We start from the raw sequence: 22,027 nt of genomic DNA on the forward strand, positions 1-22,027 counted from the left end.
CACATTTCAAAGTGGGGTGCAGAACGTTTTCCTAACAGGTTTTATGTTGCCAATTGACCTAGATGTCTCCTGAAGCCACAGTCCCCAAACCGCCTTAGCAGGGTTCTTGCTGAGGCTGCTGATTAGGTCTCTTGGTCACAGGCCTAATCTCTTTATCGTGAGATTGTGTAGGCACACCTTCGCTGTCAGCTCCAGGACTCACTCTCTTGGTTTTTACAATAGGATATTTCCAAATTTTTTAATTATGGCTTCTTTTTGTACAGTTCACTTTTAAATCTATCTTTTACTCTAAGTGGCAAGGAGAAACCACACTGCCCCTTTAAAATCTTGCTTAGAGGTCTCCTCAGCTAAATATCCAACTTCATCACTTGTAAGTTAATACTTTCCACAAAGCGTTCAAACATAATTCAGGCAAGTTCTTTGCTACTTTATAACAAGGGTTGTATTTCCCCCAGTGTTCAATAACATGTTTATTGCCTTTTAAAGCTTCACCAGAAGCACATTTAATGTCTACATTTCTAGCAACATTCTGCTCACGGTGAAAGAGCTTTCTGCACAGCTCGATTCTGTCTGAGCCCTCATCAGAATCGCCCCGAGTGCCCACAATTCTACCAACAGTCTCTTCAAGGAAAACTAGGATCTTACTATTGAACACATCAAAATTCCTCTGGCCTCTGTCCATTCCCCAATTCCAAAGCTGCTACCACATTTTAGGCATTTGTTGGAGCAGCAACCCCACTCTTCAGTACCAAATTCCTAGTGCAGCTGTAACAAATACCACAAGTGGGTGACCTTTAGGAACAGAAATTAATTTTCTCACAGTTATGGAGGCTAGAAGTCCAAATCAGGCTCTCAGCCTTGTCGTTTCTTTCTGTGAGCATCTCTCCGAGTTTCTGGTGGCTGCTGGTGATCCTTGGAGTTCCTTTGGCAGCTGTCTCAGTCATCTGGTGCTGCTGTAACAGAAGTACCACAAGTGGGTGACTTTAACAAACAGAAGTTTATTCTCTCACAGTCTGGTAGGCTAGAAATCTCAACTCAGGGTGCCAGCTCCAGGGGAAGGCTTTCTCTCTGTCGGTTCTGGGGAAAGGTCCTTGTCATTAATCTTCCTTGGTCTACAAGCTTCTCAGCACAGGAACCGTGGATCCAAAGGACATGCTCTGCTCCTGGCACTGCTTTCTTGGTGTTAGGAGGTTCCTCTGTCTCTCTGCTCACTTCCCTCTGTTATATCTCAAAAGTGATTGAGTTAAGACAAAACCTAATCTTGTAGATTGAGTTCTGCTTCATTAACATAACTCCTGCTAATTCCACCTCCTGAACATAACATCATAGAGGTAGGATTTACACCACATAGGAAAATCACTTCCGATGACAAAATGGTTAACAATCACACAATACTGGGAATCACGGACTAGCCAAGCTGACGTGCATTTTTTGGGGACACAATTCAGTCCATGATGGCATCCTTGGCACGTCTCCCCGCGCTTGTCTCTGTGTTTGTTCTGCTCTATCTAAATCTCAGAAGGGATTCTTTGGTCTAGGATCCACCCTGCTCTGGCATGCCTCATTAACAGAACAGAAGGAAAGCTTCTTTCCACACAGGGTCATGTTTACAGGCACAGGAGCTAGGATTCCAACCCATATTTTTAGCAGACCCTGTGACGTTCTCCTCTGGTCAACAACTCATGACACACGATTTCTCCCCCATCTATCATACTGCCCCTTCCTGTCCCAAAGGCCCGTCTGGAAACCTTCAGGGTCTTCTGTTTACCTGCTCAGCATCCGTCCCCACTTAGGCTGTAAGTGACATGGAGTGTGGGCGTGGGGCTAGGACTACTTTGTTTACCCTGAAATTCAGTGTCTGGCCTGAATTCCAGGCCTCAGCAAATATGAAATTGCTGAATAAAGGAATGAAGAAACCAATGATGGGAGTACTATCAGCAGGAAGGGAAGAGGAGGGACCACCCCGAATGCAGAGTGGCCTCACTGTGGCCAGCCCCAGTCTCCAGCTCCCGGCCGGCTTCCCTTGGGCCCAAGGTGCCAGGTGAGGCCCCACCTGGCATGTGAGAGATGTTTACTGTCTGTCAGGTCCTGCTGCCTGCGTCTGCCCTTTTGCACGCCTGCACCCCGGGTGCCTGGATAAGTAAACGCAGTGTGTAGAGGACAGACATGCTGCCCTACATGTCCTACCCTGGGCGCCTCTCCTTTTCCCTGTAAACCTGCCTCTTAGCACGCAGTTGGCTTCATGTTTGGGGCAATGTTCCTTGAAAGTCTTGGTGCTGTTTGTACAGCAGATGTTTAATTGCTATTTCCATTCTCCCAGGGTTATCAACCTGTTTGGATGTTCTGCTTACTCCTGGGCTTAATAAGGTGCCTCAGGAGAAAGGCCTGGGTGAGCTACTCTTGGAAAAGCAGCCGTTGAAAACCCTACAGGGCTCGGTTCTACCCTGACTCACCTGGGGTCGCGTGATTTGGGGCTGACTCGATGGCAACCGGATAAACGTCACTCGTCATAACCTAAATGCAAACGAAAACTACTCCGAGGTGACTTTTCATGCCCGTCGGGTTGCCGACGGCCCCGAACGGGACAGACAGCACGCTGCGCTGTCGAGGGCGCGGGAAGCAGGCACCCTCACCGTGGACGTGGGCCCCAAACCCGTTCGACCTCTGTGGAAAGCGACTTCGATGTTCGGCGAGTTAACCGTGGACCCAGCCCGGCCGTGCGGTTTGACGTGTGCTGGGAAGCTCGTCTGAGGACTGTCGCTGCGGCGTTTCCTGTGATAGCAAAGACAGAGGACAACCAAAAAGTCGGCCACAGGAAACCGGTTAAACGAACCATGACCTGTTGCTGCGGTGGACACAGTCAGCTGTAGAGAGGAGCGAGGGTCAGCTTGTCCGAGGTGTGAGGGACCGTCTTCAGAACATCCCGAGTGGGGCACCCAAGGTGCTGAAGAGCGCCACCGCTTGTGTGAAGGAGGAACTGCAGGCAACATCTCTAGAGCACAGAAAGGGACCCTGGTGGCGCAGCGGTTAAAGCACTCCAGTGCTAACTGAATGTCGGCAGTTCAAACCACCTATCGGCTCTTTGGTGGAACGACCTGGTGATATTCTCTTGTAAAGATTACAGCCTTGGAAACCCTATGGGGCAGTTCTACTCTGTCATATAGGGTCACTATGGGTCGCAATCGACTCGACCGCACCCAACAAGAACAACAACGTATGCGGAGAAGGGTTGTGGAATAAAACCCCAGGGCTGTTACTGTGTCTACTTCTGGCCGTGCGTGGCGGAGAGTCAGATGCTGGGGTGGAAGGAGATGTGTTGTGTGTTAATATAACCCTTTCTACTGTTAGATTTTTTTCCTTTTTTTTTTTTACCATGTACGTGTTACTTTTTCAATAAGAGAAGCTTATTTTAAAATGGGAGGGGACAAAGAAATAAAGTACATCCTGGTGGTGCAGTGGTTAAGACCTGACTGCCGAAAGGTTGGCAGCTTGAATCTACCAGCTGCCCCTTGGAAACCCTGTGGGGCAGTGTACTCTGTCCTGTAGGGTCACTATGAGTTGGAATTGACTCAGCAGCGTTTTTTTTTTTAAACTGTACAACTGAAGACGGCGGGGTTGTATGTGATCATTTTCTTCTTTGCACTTTTATGCGTCTGGCAGGTCTTATAGCATGAAAACTTGTATTTTCATCTTCCGAAAAGCAAGCACTTAACAAACATTCTAAGGAAGAGCGTAAGCCGGGACTCACTCTCCCCGGGGTAAGGAGGCAGTGCCTAAGAGAGGCCGAAGGAAGGCGTGGACGTTCTTCTTCTCTGTCTACCCACAAATGCACACACACCACTCCAGCATCTCTCTGTAAGGATCAGTCTGAAGAAAGCAAGGAGGTACAACAAAGCTAAAAGCAGAAGAACGCTTTAAAATGTCCTTTACTGTTTCACCCGAGATGAAGGCCAACCACCTGGTGGCAACGAGAGGAACCTACTGGCAGCTGTGTCATTATGACCCCAACTTTCTAATGTTTGAGTCATCAAAAGAGTCTGGTGACATCACTGTTAGTGGACGACTCAACCACCATGAGTGCAGAACACAGGCTGGAGGGTGTGATTTTACAAAGCCCCAGAGATTCGATGCTTGGAGCACATCAGTCCTCCTAAGGACATCTTTGACTGCCTCTTTATATCACCCTACCTGAGGTACGGAGCCCTGTGGTGTAGTGGCATAGTGGTTAAGCGCTAGACTGCTAACCAAAAGATTGGCAGTTCGAATCCACCAGCCACTCTTTGGAAACCCTATGGGGCAGTTCCACTCTGTCCTATGGGTCCCTATCAATTGGAATCTACTCAGCAGCAAAGGTTTTTCCTTTTTAATCCAAGGTACGGGGACTTATAGGCAGAGACTTATAAGAGTATGAGGCTTGTGGTAAAGTCGTGGTGGGTGAGGTCGGAAAGACGTTGTGTAGAACAGACGGAGTATCAGCGTGCCGCTAGCCCGCGGAAGGACGTCCTCAAGGGCCCGTTGTTGGAGGCAGTGTGGCCCGATGGACCACCATCTTCCCCCACTCATCTGGTATTTCCAAGGCTCTTGGCTTTGAAAGGCAGACAATTTCACATCTTGAGGGCACTAAGATTCAGCTTACTTGAAGCCTGCCCCGTGTGACCTTATCTAAAGAAGAGCTTTCTGGCAGAAATAAAATGTGAGCCTCGATAGTAATGTCAAATTTTCTAGTAGCCACAAAAGGTAAAAAGAAATAGGAGGATTAAATTTAACCCAATGTACCCATATTATTTTCATTTCAATATGCAATCAGCATGAAAATTATTAATGGAATATTTTTCTTTTTTTTTTTATGCTAAGTCTTTGAAACCTGGTGTGTGTCTTACACTCACACCTGTCTCAGATCACAGCGGCCACGTCTCAAGTGTTCGGCAGCTCCTGTGGCTGCTGGTGACTGAATTGGTCGGTGCAGGTCTTAGCAAATCAGTGTTCAAAATTAAACATCAGTAACTTCCATTTAACACACAGCCCAGTGCCATGACCCCATAGATGACTGGGTTAGACTAGTAAACAGAAGCCCTCTGTAAGCCACCAACAGCAGCTCGGTGCATTGGTCGGAGCCCCAAATTCCAGTTTGGAGCTTCATGCCTTCAGTTCAGACTTCCCTCACTGCCTACACTCATCTGCCTTTGAGAGAGCACCTATATTTTAGACTATAGTAGCCTGGGGACAACTGATCCCTCTTACTGTCTTTGTGAGGGAAAAAGAATTAAATACCAACTTTGGGGGAAGACATCCCAGTCCAGAAGGTCTTCCTTGTAATTACCTCATCATATTTTCACAGCTTTACAGCAAAAGTTTTATTCGATTTTTTTTTTTTTTTTATGCAACCCTGGTGGATTTGATGAAAGAGTGCCAGGGGTGTCGGGGACCCTGCACACCTTACCCTAAAAGGACCAGTCAGCCCCCTGCGGGGTTCTACAGGCACCTCAACTGGGACAGAGGTTCTCTGCCTGGAGTCTGTCTTCTCCCGAAGGTGGACGATTCTGGAAGCAGACACCTAATTGCTGCCCAAATGCCCATGAATTAGTTCATTATTGGCAGGTAACAAAGATGTGGTTTTTAACTTTTTAAAGTTTTCTTTTCCTCCTTTTTCCCCTAGGACAGAATGAGATCTAACAGAAAAATGCTGTTGCTGGTTTCGTTTCTTTTTTCACTGCTGTTGGTTGAGCGCTATTTCAGGTAAATATAAAATATTACTTTTAGTGATCAGGGATTATCTAAACAGCCGAGTTTAGTCCAAAGATATTAATAACACCTTCGAAATTAATTAGAAAATATCTCTTCTTTGGGGGAGAAAGCAAAGTACAAATGTATCAATTCTTTCACGTTCCAGCGCCCAGCAGGCGTTTATCAGTGCCCCTTCCTATAGGGTCACTGTAAGTTGTAATCGACTCGACAGCAATCAGTTTTGGAAACCCTGGTGGCATTGTGGTTAAGTGCTATGGCTGCTAACCAAGAGGTCAGCAGTTCGAATCTGCCGGGTGCTTCTTGGAAACTGTATGGAGGAGTTCTACTCTGTCCTATTGGGTCGCTATGAGTCGGAATCGACTTGACGGCAGTGGGTTTGGTTGATTTTCCTCTGTGTCGGCTCTGTGCCAGCTGCTGGGAAGCAGCAATCACCAAACCAGCCCTGTTCTCATGCAACTTTACGTGAGGTGGAGGAAGGTGCGTGCAGGCAGAAATCGTATTTTGTATACGAATGTCCTACAAAAGTAAAGATAAGGGATACAGAGCGCTGGGTTGCATAAACCGTGAGAAATACAATTGTAGATAAGTTGTAACCTATCCCCAAGTCCCACCCGTGTGTCTAATGTAAACAAGACTAAAAGCAACTTGCCATAGAGACATAAGCCTACTCTACTGGGGGACAAATTTGTTAACCTGCTAAAATTCTCTTATATAGAAAAATTTCCCCTCTTCATGGCCTGCTTTATAAGCAATGCAGGGCTCTCAAATGCTATCTGAAAAGCAGCTGTAATAGTGAGAGATAATGTCTTTGAAAATTAACCCCTCCCAAACACATTAAAGACTCGTATCCAAAACATACAAAGAACTCTTGAAACTCAACAATAAAAAACAAACAGCCCAATTAAAATATGGGCAAAAGATCCAAAGATGGCAAGCAAATAAGCATATAAAAAATGTGAGGCATTGTTTGTCATGAAGTAATTAGACATTAATTAAAACAATGAGACACCACTGCGCAGCTATTAGAATGGCTAAGATCTAAATAAAAGCCTGACAACACCAAGTGCTGGCAAGGATGTGGGATGATAGGCACTCTCATTCTTTGCTGGCGGGCATGTAAATTGGTACCGCCACTTTGGAGGGCAATTTGTCAGTTTCTTACAAAGCTAAACACAGTCTTACCTTATGGCCCAGCAATTGCACTCTTAGCTATTTGCCCAACTTAAGATTTGAACATTATGTCTACACAGAAACCTGAGTGAAAAAGTTCATACAAAGGCCGGCATAGCAGGGGCGGGGGTTTGGGGACTATGGTTTTAGGGGACATCTAAGTCAATTGGCATAATAAAATCTATTAAGAAAACATTCCTCATCCCACTTCGGAGAGTGGCATCTGGAGCCTTAAATGCTCGCATGTCACCATCTAAGATGCATCAATTGGTCTCAACCCACTTGGATCAAAGGAGAGCGAAGAACACCAAGGAGACAAGGTAATTGCGAGCCCAAGAGACAGAAAGGGCCACATAAACCAGAGACTACATCAGCCTGAGACCAGAAAAACTAGATGGTGCCTGGCTACAACCCATGACTGCCCTGACAGGGAACACAACAGAGAACCCCTGAGGGAACAGGAGAGCAGTGGGATGCAGACCCCAAATTCTCGTAAAAAGACCGGAATTAATGGTCTGAAACTAGAAGGACCCTGGAGGTCATGGTCCCCAGACCTTCTGTTAGCCCAAGACAGGGACCATTCCTAAAGACAACTCTTCAGACAGGGATTGAACTGGACTATAGGATAGAAAATGATACTGGTAAGGAGTGAGCTTCTTGGATCAAGTAGACACATGAGACTATGTGGGCATCTCCTGTCTGGAGGGGAGATGAGAGGGCAGAGGGGGTCAGAAGCTGGCCCAATGGACACGAAAATAGAGAGTGGAGGGAAAGAATGTGCTGTCTCATTGTGGGAGAGCAATTAGGAGTATATAGCAAGGTGTGTATACATTTTTGTATGAGAGTCTGACTTGATTTGTAAATTTTCACTTAAAGCACAATAAAAATCAAAACAAAAAAAGTTCATAGCAGCTTTATCCATGATCACCAACAACTGGAAGCCACCAAGATGTCCTTCAACAGGTGAATGGGTAATAAACTATGTTATAGCCATAAAATGAAATATTGTTCAGTGATAAAAAATACATGAGCTAAGAAACCAAGTCACAAAAAGGCATGCATAAGTCTTAAATGTGTATTGTTTGTATGGCTGAATGAAGCCAGTCTGAAAAGGGTACAGGTGGTATGATTCCAATTATATGATATTCTGGAAAAAGCAAAATGATGGACACAGTAGAAAGATGAATGGTTGCCAGGGGTTTGGGGTTGGAGGAGGGAGGGAGAAACACAGTGGACATTTTTGGGTGGTGAAACTATTTTGTATGATACTGTAATGGTAGATATGTGGCTCTACGTGGCTCTACGCATTAGTTCAACTGAACTTTACAGCACAAAGAATGAATCTTAATACAAATTAAAAAGTCATTTGAGGGGATGGATTGTAGGATGTAATGAAACAATCTAACTGTATCACAAACTGTATGAAACAACCTTACTGAAGAGGGTGGGGAAAGGTGCTGACCTAAGTAACTTTGGACATGAGTGGAGTCTGTGAGACTAAAGGCATTAGAACCTGTACCTAAGCACTGTACTCTGGTTGATAAAGTTGTTTCCCCTGGAGGTGTGGGCTAACAATTCTGATACTGATCTACATGTCTGCTGGAATTGAACAGGTGAGTAGATGGATGCTGTATGGTGGGAGCCAGGTTTCTTACTGTTGATGTGGGAGATTATGGAAAAGCAAATGGGGGATGGGGACTTGAGACTAGAATGATTCATATGGAAATAGATTGAAGATGGAGACATCAGTATGAACTCATACTTAGCTTAATGTAAATATAGATGTTCACATACAGAAATATTTATAGATACATGTATACACAGGTTAGCATACACACATGTATTTCTTTGCTCTATCAGCTGAGAAGGCTAGAAGCAAAGACACCCCAGCAGCAATGAGCACACCTAGTGCCCAGATCTTGGTTTCTAACACCATTCTCCAATAAAAGGAACCAGGCTTCTTTGGAGAAATGGCTGACGTTAGGACTGGAGCAAGGAAATAAACAAGATCAACCTGGAACATCTTGCTGTGCCAGGAAACAACCAAGTGCTCACCTCCCCCACCCCCTGAAACTAACAAAGGAAACAACAAGCCTACATTGAAGGAGACATTTCAAAGGAACACAGGAGGGAGCTCCCAAAGGCCAAAGCTAGAACAATATAAGCAACAAAATGATGTGTTATTGGGTTATAACCCAACATGCAAATATTCTTGGTACATACTGATATAAATAAACGATTGAATAAATAAATGGGAGAGAAGAGACCAAATTCCCATGCAGAATAACTCCAAATAATTTATGTAGATACTCTACCCCTAAGGAGGTGGCGTGTAACTTCCCACTCATTAAGTGTGGGCTGCCCACGGTGACTTCCTCCTGAAGAGTATGGCATGGAAAGAGAGGGGAAAGAGTAGCTTACGCAGGGCAGGGTCTGACAGTTGTTATAGTTTACGTGTCTCTGTCAAGAATGATGGTTTTCTTCAGATGAGGATAACATTGTTTAGTCAGTCACCCATGTTTTCTGCTCACGGACCATTTCGTAGGAGTCCGGAAATTAGTAAGACCAACACTCAGAATGACTGATGATGTTTCAGTCGGTTCTCCTTTGTCGCTTTCTGTTTTTAATGGATTTAGACACGGGCAATTTGAATTTTGACAGTGTCTGGTCTAGGGAATCCCATCATAAAATACCTGTGGTTAAAGGCACCTCTGATAATACCAGAAAGGGATGAACTTTTACAGTTACTTTTCTTATTCACAAAATATCCCAGGGTTTTGAAAGTGAAGTTGCCTAATAAGCTTGTTAGTTAAATGATAACTGAAAAGTACAATAACACTCTAGATGAATCCTGTATTTAAATGAATACCAAAAAAACACACCTGGACTCCTCTTCCAACCCTTTTACATCAACACATAACAAAGCCATTAAGATTTGATAAATGAATTTAATTACGACTTCATTTTGTCTGGATATACATTTTCCTATCTGCCCTGTTAATTTTTAATAAAAATATCTTTCTCTCAACAACTGCACTCTTGCTTGTCTTCAGGCACTTGGTCATGACTCTCTCACCCTACACCTCTTTCCTGGACCATCCCATGCCCTTCCAGACCCAGTTGAGTTATCTCTTCTCCAAGTGGTTTCCCATGACCCCAAAATGGAGTTGAATGTCCACTGATATGCTCCCATTGATCCCTGCCACCCGCTTAGCACTTACCACGAGGGGACTGCAATTGTCTATTTAAGGCTGTCTTCCCTGCTCTAAGCTTCCCTCGGGAAGGAGCTGATCTCAGCGTTCGTGGTTGTAGAGCCAACACCAAGCAGTGCCTGTCACATCACACAGCTCAGTAAATATCTGTTGCATGAACAGGTTACTTATAATAACTTGATTTTCTCTTCGTACCCAGGAATCATCAAGTAAAAGAAATTCAACTGTCTGACTGGTTTAATCCTAGGTAAGAACAAAAATTTCTGCATGTACACGTGTGCACACACACACACACCTCAAATTGAAGTGGTAATTTTTTTTTTCATCACCAAATTGTAGCTATCATGGGAGGTTCCCAGAAGTTGGAGTTTTTATTTTTATAACTATTATTAACAAACCTAGGATCTACTTATCAAGAAGCAGGTAAGTAAGGGTGGGAATGAGAAAGGACAAGCAAACCTGTCCTGGAAGAAGTGCAGCCAGAATTCCCCTTAGGAGGAAGGACGGTGAGACTTCATCTCACGTACTTTGGACGTGTTATCAGGAGCCAGTCCCTGGAGAAGAACACCATGCTTGGCAGAGGGTCAGCGAAAAGACCCTCAACAAGATAGACTGACACAGTGACCGCACCACTGGGCTCAAGCTTAGCAATGATTGTGAGGAGGCGCAGGACGGGCAGTGGTTCATTCTTTTGCATAGAGGGTTGCTGTGGGTTGGAACTGACCCAACAGCACCGAGCAGCAGTGAGACAGCTGGCACGGTCTGCCTAGGTGAACCTTCTGGTTCACCAAGCGACAGTGAGACAGCTGGCACGGTCTGCCTAGGTGAACCTTCTGGTTTACTTGGTGAGAGAGAAAATCTCTTTGAAAGCAAGTTGAAAATCCCACTCACGCACCCCCTTGATTTGACATTAACACTCGGGACAGCTTCATTCTTTTGAGAGGTTCTGTAGTATCCTACTATATGGTGTATGCCGTAGTTTACCTAACCAGCTCCCTCTAGATTTTGGGTTTTTCGTGAGGTGTTGCAGACAGTGCTTCAATGACTGTTCTTGTGCTTACTACGTACTGCCCTGTGAGTTCACCCGAGGGCAAATTCCTAACAGAGCCATCAGGCCAAAGGATGTAGACATTTTACATTTTCACTTGAGTTGTTAAATTGCTCTTTAATAATTGTCCCATTTTATTTCCTTCTGTACAGTGAGTAAAGTATTATCAAATCTTTTATTCTTGGCAAAACTACTATAAATGAATTAAAATATCTCATTTCAGTTTGCATTGAGCATCTTTGTACATGTTTATTATTCATTTGTGTTTCATCTTCTGTGAATTCCTTTCTCTTATATATACACACACATATACATTCATAAATATCTGTATATATCTCTGTCTATCCATATGTTAAATGGACCTCGGGTGTGTAGAATTAGATTGATCATAATCCGTGGTTCCTGACACGCCCTCAACATTAGTTCATGCAATACATGCCAGCACATTTGCCAGCACAAGTTTCACACGTACGATTCAATGACATTGGTCACATTTTTCATGTGCCACCGTTATCACTACCCTTTTCCAAAATATTCCACCACCACTGACCTAAACTCAGTGCCTCCGAAATGAAAACTTCCTCTTCCCCCTCCCTCCTACCCCTGGTCACCACTAATCATCCTTGGTTTCTCTGTACTTGATTGTTTTATATGAAGAAGATGGTGCAGTATTTGTTCTTTTGCAACCACCTTACTTATCTCAGCGTGGTGTTTTCCAGCTTCATCCGCATCGTGACATACATCAGAACTTGCCATTTCCTTACGGCTGCATGATTCCCCACTGCGCGTGTACACCACGTTTGGTTTATCCACTCACCTGGCGATGAACATTTTGGTTGTTTCCACTTGTTTATTTTTAAAGAAACAAATGTTACAGCCTTTAGTAACTTCCATCTAGCTTCACGTCCTTTTCCATCCCTTTGTGTTGTCCATTTCTGCACCTCTGAAATAACCGCCATACTGAACTCTGGCCCATTGTCCCTTGCTTCATTTAATCTCATCTGTAAGTATTCTGAGAAAAAAAAAAAAAAAGCCTATTTTGAAATTTCAGTTGTTCATAACCACATCAAGAAGATATTCTGGGCCCTCCGCTTTCCCTTGGTGTTATCTTGCTCAGGTTCACTCACATTGTGCAGGTTGCTGGAGCTCATTTTGACAGCAGTACGATAATCCAGTGTGGAGGTGTGCCAGGTCACTCACCCCCGTCCTGTTCATGCGTTTGCTTTGTGAACAGTGCGGCTATGAATCGTCTTACACATACCTCCTAGCACGTGTGTGAGAGTCTCACCTAGGAAGAAGTGGGGCGGTTGGGTGGTGGGCATGTGGATGTCCAACCTAGGAGACTGTAGCAAGCCGTTTTCCAAAGCAGGTATTCTGCCACGAACTCCTGGAGCTTTCCTTGCTCTCTGGCGAGTGGTGCTGCCCGTTGGGACAGCATGAAGTGTTGATTCTTGAGAACATCAGACAACATGGCAGAGGAAGGTCCTCCAACAACGCCACCACCACAGTCAAGATGCTGAGCAGTTCCAACACCACAAGGATCCCGTGTGGCCCTTTCATAACCACACCCACCTACCTCCTGCCTAGCCCCATCCCTAACCCTGGGAAACTGCTCATCTGCCCTCCATTTCTAATTGTTGTTGTTTTTAAAATGTTGCATAAATGGAATCCCACAGCTTGTAAACTTTTGGGGTTAGCTTTGCTTCATTCAGCATAATTCCCTGAGTTTCATCCAAGTGCATTGATAGTTTGGGCCTTTTCATTGGTAACTGGTGTTCCGTGATATATATGGACCAATTTGTTTAACTACTCACTTGACGAAGGACATCCGGCTTAAGTCCAGTTTGAGCTAATATGAAGAAGGCTGCTATGATCATTTGTGCGCAGGCTTTTATGAAAACATGTTTTCCTTTGGGATACATACTGGAAGCTGGACTATATGAAGAAGAACATGGCTTCAGGATTGGAGGAACACACATTAACAACCTGCGATATGCAGAGGACACAACCTGGCTTGCTGAAAGCTTGAAGCACTTATTGATGAAGATTTAAGACCACAGCCTTCAGTATGGATTACACCTCGACATAAAGAAAACAAAAATCCTCACAACTGGACCAATGAGCAACATCATGACAAACAGAGAAAAGATTGAAGTTGTCAAGGATTTCATTTTACTTGGATCCACAATCAATATCCATAGAAGCAGCAGTCAAGAAATCACATGACATATTGCGTTGGCCAAATCTGCCGTAAGAGACCACTTTAAAGTGTTGAAAAGCAAGGATGTCACTTGGAGGACTAAGGTGCACCTGACCCAAGCCACGGTGTTTCCAGTTGTCTCACGTGCATGCGAAAGCTGGACAGCGTATAAGGAAGATAGAAGAAGAATTGATGCCTTTGAATTATGGGGCTGGTGAAGAATATTGCATAAGCTATGGGCTGCCGAAAGAATAAACAAATCTGTCCTGGAATAAGTACAGCCAGAACGCTCATTAGAAGCAAAGATGATGAGATTTTGTTTTATGTACTTTGCACGTGTTATGAGGAGGGACCAGGTCCTGGAGAAGGACATCATGCTTGGTAAAGTGGAGCATCAGCTTTACCAAGAGGAAAAAGAGGAAGACTCTCAATGAGACGGATTAACACAGCGGCTGGAACAAGGTGCTCAAGCACAGCAAAGATTGTGAGGACTGGGCAGTGTCTCACTCTGTTGTACGCCGGGTCACTACGAGTTGGAACGGACTCTATGGCACCTAACAACACCGACGACAGCACGCCCAGGAGCACAATTGCTGAGTTATGTGGTAGTTGCAGGTTTAGTTTTGTAAGACTGTCAAACCGTTTTCCAGAGTGGCTGCACCATTTTACATTCCCACCAGCAATGTGTGAGAGATCCAGGTTTACCACATCCTTACCAGGATATGTTGTTGTTAGGTGCCGTCGAGTCGGTTCCGACCCATAGCGACCCTGTGCACAGCAGAATGAAACACTGCCCGGTCCTGAGCCATCCTTACAATCGTTGTTATGCTTGAGCTCATTGTTGCAGCCACTGTGTCAATCCACCTCGTTGAGGGTCTTCCTCTTTTCCGCTGACCCTGTACTCTGCCAAGCATGACGTCCTTCTCCAGGGACTGATCCCTCCTGACAACATGTCCAAAGTGTGTGAGATGCAGTCTCGCCATCCTTGCTTCTAAGGAGCATTCTGGTTGTACTTCCAAGGCAGATTTGGTCATTCTTTTGGCAGTCCATGGTATATTCAATATTCTTCGCCAACACCACAATTCAAAGGCATCAACTCTTCTTCGGTCTTCCTTTCACATGCATATGATGTGATTGAAAATACCGTGGCTTTGGTCAGGCGCTCCTTAGTCTTCAAGGTGACATCTTTGCTTTTCAACACTTTAAAGAGGTTCTTTGCAGCAGATTTGCCCAATGCAATGTGTCTTTGATTGAGACCAAGATATGGAATTTTCACTTTTTTTTTTTAACTTAACACACTATTAAAAAAAAAAAAACAGTTTTTTTTTTTTTTTTTTTTAATACACCGTGCCTGGCACAGAGTAACTATCTAGAAGCATTGGCTATTTCCACTTGGACAACAGCTTCCATAGTCATCGTAAAGTGGTACCTGCTTAGTTCGTTTACCATCGTAAAGTGGGATCTGCTTCTGTTTGCTCAACAGCAAACGCCCGGATGTTGTAACAACGACTGACTGGCATGCTCCGGTCATCTGGGAAGGCACGTTTAACAGACGGGTCCTGAACAACTACTACCAAAGGCGGAACATCACCGTGGGCTTGGCCGTGTTTGCTGTAGGCAGGTAGGTGCTGCTGGTCTTTGGGGAAGTGTGGGTGCACTTCATGGGCTTTCTGCGTTGAACTAGCTACTCACGATCAACCATAGCCATTATTTCCAGCAGTCTTGAATAAAAATTTGTAGTGGCATTTTCCTTACCCTTAGCTGGGTCCTTCGTGCTATTTGGAAATCCCTTCACTAATATCCATTTGGCTCTCGTTTCCTTTCTTCACCACAGTTATTCCAAAACTTAACAGCTCTTCTCAGGCCCCTCACATTCACTGTGCCTCTTTCACTGACCAACACAACCAGGACTACCCTACCCTTACCGCCGGGGCACTCTTAACATCACTGTGTTAGACAGCGTGTTTGTTGTTGTTGTTGTTAGTTGCCATTGATTCTGACTCATGGCGACCCCATGTGTGCAGAGTAGAACTGCTCCACAGGGTTTTCAAGGCTGTCATCTTTATGGAAGCAGATTGCTAGGCCTTTTCTTCTGCCATACCGCTAAGGGGATTCGAACCCCCCACCTTTTGACTAGCAGTTGAACACAGACTGTTCGCGCCCCCAGGGACCTGATAGCATGTTTGATGGTACATGTGCTGTTGACAATGTTTAGCAAAAAAAGTTTCTTGCATTTTTTTTCCCCTTGTGTGTGTTTCATAGGTTTGTAGATGAGTACCTGGAACTCTTCATACGATCTGCTGACAAGCACTTCATGGTTGGCTACAAGGTTATCTTTTACGTCATAGTGGATGCCTTGTTCCGGCTCCCTGACCTGAAACTAGGTCCTCTGAGAACATTCAAAGCCTTCAGAGTAAACGAAGAAGACTTGTGGTACGACCTTAACCTCTTGCGGATGAAGAGCTTAGGGGACCACATCATATGGCATATCCAGAAAGAAGCCGACTTCCTCTTCAGCATGGCGGTCAACCAGGTCTTCCAGAACGACTTTGGGGTGGAGACGCTGGGCAAGTCTGTGGCTCAGCTCCACAGGTGGTGGTATTTTAAAAACACTAAGAATTTTCCCTACGAGAGAAGGCCTGGGTCAGCAGCCTGCATTCCGTTTGGCCTGGGAGATTTCTATTACGACAGCTCGATTATTGGTGGCACACCTCAGGAGATTTTAAATCTCATTGACAAATATCTAAAAGGTGTTGTTCATGACACCAGTAATAGACTCAACAGCACATATGAAAGCCACCTAAACAAATATTTTTTCCTCAATAAGCCCACCAAGCTGCTATCACCAGAATACAACTGGGACCCCAAGTTTCGTCTCCCCCCACAGATTGAATATGTTAAGGTGGTATGGCGATCAGAAAGGGACTGACGCTTATGCCTCTAAGTTTAGGGACGAATAAAAGAATCACATTTCTTCACATATATAGAACACCTTAAACTTCCCATTTTTAAAAGACTTATAAAAACTCACACTCTTCAAAAAGAAAATTTTATTTTCTCCCTGCAATTTTAAACCATCCAAACCTGTGAATGCAAGATAAAGAATGAAAGGCTGATTATTTAATGGTAATACACAGCGATGTTGTAATCTATCTATTGCAGATAACATGGAATTACTTTTGTTGTTGTTGTTGTTAGGTGCCAAGTCGGTCCTGACTCACAGTGACCCTACGTACAACAGAACGAAACACTGCCCTGCACCGTCCTCACAATCTTTGTTATGCTTAACCCCACTGTTGCAGCCACTGTGTTGAGGGTCTTCCTCTTTTTCGATGACCCTCTAGTAAGCATGATGTCCTTCTCCAGGGATTGATCCTCCTGATAACATGTCCAAAGTATGTGACACATACTCTCATCATCCTTGCTTCTAAGGAGCATTCTGGTTGTACTTCTTCCAAGACAAGGTGTTCGTTCTTCTGGCAGTCCATGGTATATTCAATATTCTTTGCCAACACCACAATTCAAAGGCGTCAATTCTTCTTCGGTCTTCCTTATTCATTGTCCAGTTTTTGCAAGCATACTAGGAGATTGAAAACACCACGGCTTGGGTCAGGTGCACCTTAGTCTTCAAGGTGACAGCTTTGATTTCCAACACTTTAAAGAGATCTTTCACAGCAGATTTGCCCAGTGTAATGAATCTTCTGATTTCTTGACTGCTGCTTCCATGGCTGTTGATTGTAGATCCAAGTAAAATGAAATCCTCGACAACTTCAATCTTTTCTCCGTTTATTATGATGTTGCTTATTGGTCCAGTTGTGATGATTTTTCTTTTCTTTATGTTGAGGTGTAATCCATACTGAAGGCTGTAGTCTTTGATCTTCATCAGTAAGTGCTTCAAGTCCTCTTCACTCTCAGCAAGCAAGGTTGTGTCATCTGCATAACGCAGGTTGTTAATGAATCCTCCTCCAATCCTGGTGCCCTGTTCTTTTTCATATAGTCCAGCTTCTCAGACTATATGCTCAGCATAGAGATTGAATAGCTGTGGTGGAAGGATACAAGCCTGACACACACCTTTCCTGACTTTAAACCACTCAGTATCCTCTTGTTCTGTCTGAACAACTGCCTCTTGATCTATGTAAAGGTTCCTCATGAGCACAATTAAGTGTTCTGGAATTCCCATTCTTTGCAATATTATCCATAATTTGTTGTGATCCGCACAGTCGAATGCCTTTGCGTAGTCGATAAAACACAGGTAAACCTCCTTCTGGTAGCCTCTGCTTTCAGCCAGGATCTATCTGACATCAACAATGATATCCCTGGTTCCAAGTCCTCTTCTGAACCTGGCCTGAATTTCTGGCAGTTCCCTGTGGATATACTGCTGCAGTGGCTTTTGAATGATCTTCAGCAAAATTTTGCTTACATGTGATGTTAATGATACTATTCTATAATTTCCACATTCACTTGGATCACCTTTCTTGGGAAAAGGCGTAAATATGGATCTCTTCCAGTCAGTTGGCCAGGTAGCTGGCTTCCATATTTCTTGGCACAGACGAGTGAGCACTGCCAGTGCTGCATCCACTTGCTGAAACATTTCAGTTGGTTTTCTGTCAATTCCTGGGACCCTGTTTTTCGCCAGTGCTTTCAGTGCAGCTTGGACTTCTTCCCTCAGCGTCTTCGGTTCCTGATCATATGCCACCTCTTGAAATGGTTGAATGTCTACCAATGCTTTTTAGTTCAATGACTCTGTGTATTCCTTCCTTCTTCTTTTGATGCTTCTGCATCGTTTAATATTTTCCCCCATAGAATCCTTCAATATTGCAACTCGAGGCTCGAATTTTTAATTCAGTTCTTTCAGCTTGAGAAATGCTGAGCATGTTCTTCCCTTTTGGTGTTCTATCTCCAGATTTTTGCATGTGTTGTTGTAATACTTTGTCTTCTCAAGCCACCCTTTGAAATCTTCTGTTCAGATCTTCATCAGTTCTTCCATTTACTTTAGCTACTCGACATTCAAGGGCAAGTATCAGAGTCTCTTCTGACATGCATTTTGGTCTTTTCTTTCTTTCTTTCCTGCCTTTTTAATGACGTCTTGCTTTCTGCATGTATGATGTCCTTGATATCATTCCACAGCTCATCAGGTCTTTGGTCATTAGTGTTCAATGTGTCAAATCCATTCTTGAGATGGTCTCTAAACTCAGGTGGGATATACTCAAGGTTGTACTTTGCCTCTCCTGGACTTGTTCTAATTTTCTTCAGTTTCAGCTTGAACTTGTATATGAGTAATTGATGGTCTATTCCAGAGTTGGTCCCGGCCTTGTTCTGACTGATGATATTGAGCTTTTCCATCATCTCTTTCCACAGATGTAGTCGATTTGATTTCTGTGTGTTCCATCTGGCGAGGTCTGTGGGTATAGTCGCCGTTTATGTTGGTGAAAAAAAGATATTTGCAATGAAGAAGTTGTTGGTCTTGCAAAATTCTATCAAGCGATCTCTGGCATCATTTCTATCACCAAGACCATATTTTCCAACTACAGATCCTTCTTCTTTGTTTCCAACTTTTGACTTCCAATCACCAGTAATTATCAATGCATCCTGATTGCATGTTCAATCAATTTCAGACTGTAGAAGTTGGTAAAAAATCTTCAGTTTCTTCATTTTTGCCCTTAGTGGTTAGTGTGTAAATTTAAGCACCAACCACTAAGGCCAAAGATGAAGAAATTGAAGATTTTTACCAACTTCTGCAGCCTGAAATTGATCACACAAGCAATCAGGATGCATTGATAATTACTGGTGATTGGAACATTGAATATACCATTGACTCCCAAAAGAATGCACAAATCTGTCTTGGAAAAAGTATAACCAGAATGTTCCTTAGAAGTAAGGGTGGGATGGAGAGACTACGTCTCACATACTTTGGACATGTTGTCAGGAGGGACCAGCCTGTGCAGAAGGACATCATGCTTGGTAAAGTAGAGGGTCAGCAAAAAAGAGGAAGACCCTCAACAAGATGGATGGACACAGTGGCTGCAACAATGAGTTCAGGCATAAAACAATGATTGTGAGGATGGCACAGGACCGGGCAGAGTTTAGTTCCGTTGCACATAGGGTCGCTATGAGTCAGAATCCACTTGATAACACCTAACAACAACACAGCAATTCCCAGGATATTGATGTTTACACGTTCCATCTCATTTTTGACAATTTCCAATTTTCCCAGATTCATACTTCTACATTCCACATTCCCATTATTAATGGATGTTTGCAGCTCTTTCTTCTCATTTTGAGTCGTGCCACATCAGCAAATGAAGGTCCTGAAAACTTGACTCTATCCACATCATTAAGGTTGATTCTACTTTGAGGAGGCAGCTTTTCCCCTGTCATATGTGAATGCCTTCCAACCTGAGGGGCTCATCTTCCGGCACTATTTCAGCCTATATTTCATCGCTATTCATAATGTTTTCACTGGCTGATTCTTTTCAGAACTAGATTGACAGTTCCTTCTTCCTAGTCTGTTTTATTCGGAAGCTCAGGTGAAATCTGTCTGCCACGGGTGACCCTGCTGGTATGTGAACCGGTGGCATAGCTTCCAGTATCACAGCAACATGCAAGCCCTCACAGAATGACAAACTGACAGACGTGTGGGGCGAATACTTTTGGATGCATAAAATAGCTTCTTTAAGGAAGAAACACACCTAAATTTTGTTCAGGAAAAAAAGTATACACAAAAGGGTCAAAGTGTAATAAGTATTTATTTGTGCAAATAAATATTTCTCATTTCACTCAGCATGTTTTCCAGTGTTGAGGTATGTATCGCTTGGGTTTAACCCCCTCAGCTGATCTTTAACCTGTCCAGCATATGACTGGACACAGGTAAACCAGAGACATTCTACCAAATACGTATCGTTTACTGTTGCAAAGAGAGATTTTTTTTTAATAATTTTTATTGTGCTTTAAGTGAAAGTTTACAAATCAAGTCAGTCTGTCACATATAAGCTTAGATACACCTTACTACACACTCCCATTCACTCTCCCGCTAATGAGTCAGCCCGCTCCCTTCCTCCAGTCTCTCCTTTCATGACCCTTTTGTCAGTTTTTAACCCTCTCTACCCTCCCATCCCCCCTCCAGACAGGAGATGCCAACACAGTCTCAAGTGTCCACCTGATACAAGTAGCTCACTCTTCACCAGCATCTCTCTCCAGCCCATTGTCCAGTCTCTTCCATGTCTAACGAGTAGTCTTCGGGAATGGTTCCTGTCCTGGGCCAACAGAAGGTTTGGGGACCATGACCTCCGGGATTCTTCTAGTCTCAGTCAGACCATTAAGTCTGGTCTTTTTATGAGAATTTGGGGTCTGCATCCCACTGTTCTCCTGCTCCCTCAGGGGTTCTCTGTTGTGCTCCCTGTCAGGGCAGTCATCGGTTGTGGCCGGGCACCATCTAGTTCTTCTGGTCTCAGGATGATGTAAGTCTCTGGTTCATGTGGCCCTTTCTGTCTTGGGCTCTTAGTTGTCGTGTGACCTTGGTGTTCTTCATTCTCCTTTGATCCAGATGGGTCGAGACCAATTGATGCATCTTAGATGGCCACTTGTTAGCATTTAAGACCCCAGACGCCACATTTCAAAGTGGGATGCAGAATGTTTTCATAATAGAGTTTATTTTGCCAATTGACTTAGAAGTACCCTTAAGCCATAGTCCCCAAACCCCGCCCTTGCTCTGCTGACCTTCGAAGCATTCAGTTTATCCCAGAAACTTCTTTGCTTTTGGTCCAGTCCAGTTGAGCTGACCTTCCGTGTATTGAGTATTGTCCTTCCCTTCACCTAAAGTAGTTCTCACCTACTAACTAACCAGTAAATAACCCTCTCCCACCCTCCCTCCCTCCCCCATCTCGTAACCACAAAAAAAATGTGTTCTCGAGAGATGGTTTTTAAAAGTGTCATTTAAAAAAAGCTATAGGCATTTTACTTTTTTAACAAAAGATATTTACTGAGCTCCATGGTAAACTCACTCTGCTAGATGCCATCAGCCATGGAAAGTTGCTAAAAACATAACTGTGTCCTTAAGCAACCTACTTTCTAGCAGGGGGAGATGAGATTGCTCACAAGTATTTCTTCTGCAATCTCAAAAGTGATAAAAGTTCCCAGGAAGTCATAGCTAGAGTGTCATGAAGCTTAGGGAAGGGAGCCTCTGTAAGTCACGTAGGCAGAGTGCCGGCTGTGACTTTTCCATAATGTAGTTAGCCATTATAGAATGATTGTGAGAATGGGATGGGGGCCATGGTGGTTCCGTGGTAGAATTCTTGTCTTCCCTGAGGGAGACCGGGGTTTGGTTCCCAGGCAATGCACCTCATGTCTGTCAGTGGAGGCTTGCATGTTGCTGTGATGCTAAACAGGTTTCAGGGGAGCTTCCAAGCTAAGATGGACTAGGAAAAAGACCTGGACATCTACTCCTAAAAATCAGCCAATGAAAACCCTCTGGATCACAATGGCTCAATCCACAACCGATCATGACGATGGCACAGGACCAGGCAGACTTGTTCTATGGAGTTTTGTTCATGGAGTTGGGGGCTGACTGAATGGCAGCTAACCACCACAACAAAAGAGAACTGGAGGTTCTGAAGTCACAACAAGGGGCAATTCTTAATCCTCTTTCATGAAGAA

At 44.1% G+C, this 22,027-nt stretch overlaps 1 protein-coding gene across 1 annotated transcript; it reads left to right on the top strand.

The window, feature by feature from the left end:
• Positions 1-1,967: 1,967 nt before the first annotated feature.
• On the top strand, positions 1,968-16,304 carry GLT6D1 (glycosyltransferase 6 domain containing 1). The gene is made up of 4 exons (XM_023542188.2): positions 1,968-2,041; positions 2,589-2,717; positions 14,859-14,996; positions 15,638-16,304. Exons 1-4 carry the CDS (start codon positions 1,968-1,970, stop codon positions 16,302-16,304), a joined length of 1,008 nt encoding a protein of 335 aa, XP_023397956.1.
• Positions 16,305-22,027: the final 5,723 nt, after the last annotated feature.

The sequence above is a fragment of the Loxodonta africana genome, chromosome 9 (assembly GCF_030014295.1).
Source record: "Loxodonta africana isolate mLoxAfr1 chromosome 9, mLoxAfr1.hap2, whole genome shotgun sequence".
In the NCBI taxonomy this organism is placed as follows: Eukaryota; Metazoa; Chordata; class Mammalia; order Proboscidea; family Elephantidae; genus Loxodonta; species Loxodonta africana.